We start from the raw sequence: 2,611 nt of genomic DNA on the forward strand, positions 1-2,611 counted from the left end.
TAGGAGAATATGTAATCTGTATCTGTAGGGAAGCAGCTGTATAAGTAGTGTAGTTATCTAGTTCTGTTAGTTAGACTGCTAGTCTAAAAGTTTCCATCGCTTGTAATATATCTGTCCTCTCCTTGTTGCATCTCATTCGTGTCGGCATTTCGTGTTTATTTCTGATTCACATAACCCTGTAGTAGTGTAATCATCACATCTCTGTAAATATCAGTTCAAATACTTGTTTTGTAGTTCATCTCTATTCTTTTTGAAAATTTTGTTGTAACCTAGTGAATCCTATAACTTCATTCTGTTCCATTGTGACTAGTTTGAACTGATAGCTTTGTCTGTCCTGATTAGCAAATCAGTGTAAATCAAAGTCATAATCATGGTGTAGAGTCACTTCTCAGTTATTCATAATCAGTGTGTGTACTATCGTGACTTTGCTTTACCGACGTATTTCTGGTTACTGAAATTCCTCTTTTGAGCTCAACAGGTACATAAGATACTGCATTACAAACCAAAGGTTAGGAGAAAGAGGAGCGAAACAACCTGTTTGTTGTGCCTAAACCCGGTTTTATACCGGCGGTATCGTGCCTCAACTTTGATATTCTAGTCTTGAATGATATACCATCTTTGCATGAGAACTGAACTAGTTGCTTTCCATAACACCGTCAAAACACTTGCAACGAAAAATACATGATACCCATAACATGATTTTGTGATTGATCTGAATAACACGTTTGCTTGCTGAAACGTTCACCCTTTTTGTTCAAGTAGAAATCTCTGAACTTTTGATATATGTATTTATGCTTGCATAATCTTGATACGCATTCACATAAATCCTGAGTTTCTGAATTATGTTGAGATATGATTGTGTCATAACACGGTCAACCGGTGTCGTAACATGTTAAATGGTATGTTTGTTGGGATATGATTGTGTCTTTCCGAGACCAAACAAATCGTCTAGTTAGAATTCATCGAGAGGACGTAGTTGAAATCCCTGTTTCTGTCGAAGAAAGACCTGACCAACCTGAGACAATGGGTGAAGAGTTAGTCCAACCCCGTAGTCTCAAAGATTACATGTACCCCACGAGGGAAAGCCATACCTCTTGTATTGTTCTACTAGAAACTGCTGGTCATTTTGAGTTAAAGGAGAGCACGATACATATGCTCCCTGTGTTTCGAGGGGTTGATGCTGAAAACCTCTACCACCATGTGAGAGAGTTTGAAGAGATTTGTGGAACTCTGCGTTTCACTCAAATGCCGGAAGAGTCCCTGAAATTGAGATTATTTCCTTTCTCTTTGAAGGAAAAAGCTAAGTCTTGGTTATATGCCCTGCAGCCACAGTCAATTAGGACATGGGATGATCTTACGAAAGAATTTTTCAAAAAGTTCTTCCCAAATCACAAGACTGCGACTATTCGCCAAAGTCTGAATAGCTTTGTGCAATTAGAGGGTGAAACTTTAGCCAAAAATTTGGAAAGGTTTAATGAATTACTGCTTCAGTGTCCTCACCATGGTTTCGAAAAGTGGAGACTTGTGCAAATTTTATATGAAGGTCTAGATGTTGCCACCCAAACAACAGTTGAGTCAATGTACAACAACTTATTTATTGACAAAAGTGCTGATGAGTCTTGGACTTTCCTAATCGAAGTTGCTGAAAAGACTCAACAGTGGGAGTCCATTTGTGAACCTAGAAAGACTGTCCCTGTAGCTAATGTTCAGAGGATTGAGTCCGACTTTGAGGGAAATGCGAAAATCGCATCGTTGGCAAGGAAACTAGAAGCGCTAGAGCTGCAGAAGAATGTGAAACCTTCTGCCACTACTCTCCGTGACCATGTAGTGCACAGTTGCCCAGAAATACTTGTATTTCAGGAATCTAGACCTGAACAGGCCCATGTTTTGTATCAAAAGCAAGAACATAACTGTTAGAGCATTGCTCGGTTGAACTCGCATGCGTTGCTATCTCAAGCATGTTTGTCAATGTTTGTGATCAAAACTATAAGTCTTGATTTCTAGCCTACATAGCTAAAGGTCTCGGACTAGGATAAAAAGTGTAGTTGAGCTCAAGACTCCATGGCAATCATCATACAAGACGAAGGTCTACTCAAGGAACTGGTGGATCTTCATCGACTAAAAGGTATGTAGAGACTTGAACTTATCTGTCACTCAAAAGTCTATCTATTCTATCTCATACTCTTGAGACAAAAGTCGTTTTGATATATAGACTTTCATTATACACATTTGCTATTTCGAGATGAGTTTATCTCGCCTATCTATTTCTCGAAATATGTGTTGGTAAGCTTTCGCTTTGGCCGAATTCATCTTTATCTAGTGACGAAAGTCATGTTATGTTTCAATCACTTTGAGAATTGCTCAGACGAAAAATGGCCTGTGAATAACGGCTATATCAGTCCTCTGAGAATGTTTCAATGATTGAAATGAGAGTTCAGATTACATAACCATTGGTAGGATATAAGCATTGTTGTGGAAACACATATATGTATAAGTCCTTATTCCTTGAACCAAAGTTTGCGAACTTTGTTGATCAAGAGAAATGGAAGTGGCGTGAGCCAAGTCCGCGAACTGGAGGAAGTTCTCGACCCGAGAATTTCTGTTAGAGTTT

At 38.8% G+C, this 2,611-nt stretch overlaps 1 protein-coding gene across 1 annotated transcript; it reads left to right on the forward strand.

Annotated features, from left to right (window-relative positions):
* Positions 1-1,578: 1,578 nt before the first annotated feature.
* LOC113327595 lies at positions 1,579-1,917 on the forward strand. Its single transcript, XM_026574771.1, has one exon. The coding sequence runs from the start codon at positions 1,579-1,581 to the stop codon at positions 1,915-1,917; it is 339 nt and encodes a 112-aa protein (XP_026430556.1).
* The last annotated feature ends 694 nt before the right edge of the window (positions 1,918-2,611 follow it).

Source organism: Papaver somniferum, unplaced genomic scaffold (assembly GCF_003573695.1).
Source record: "Papaver somniferum cultivar HN1 unplaced genomic scaffold, ASM357369v1 unplaced-scaffold_104, whole genome shotgun sequence".
Taxonomy (NCBI): domain Eukaryota; kingdom Viridiplantae; phylum Streptophyta; class Magnoliopsida; order Ranunculales; family Papaveraceae; genus Papaver; species Papaver somniferum.

Coding starts and splice junctions, on each gene's coding strand:
- LOC113327595 (XM_026574771.1), top strand. CDS start 1,579: ATGTACAACAACTTATTTATTGACAAAAGTGCTGATGAGTCTTGGACT.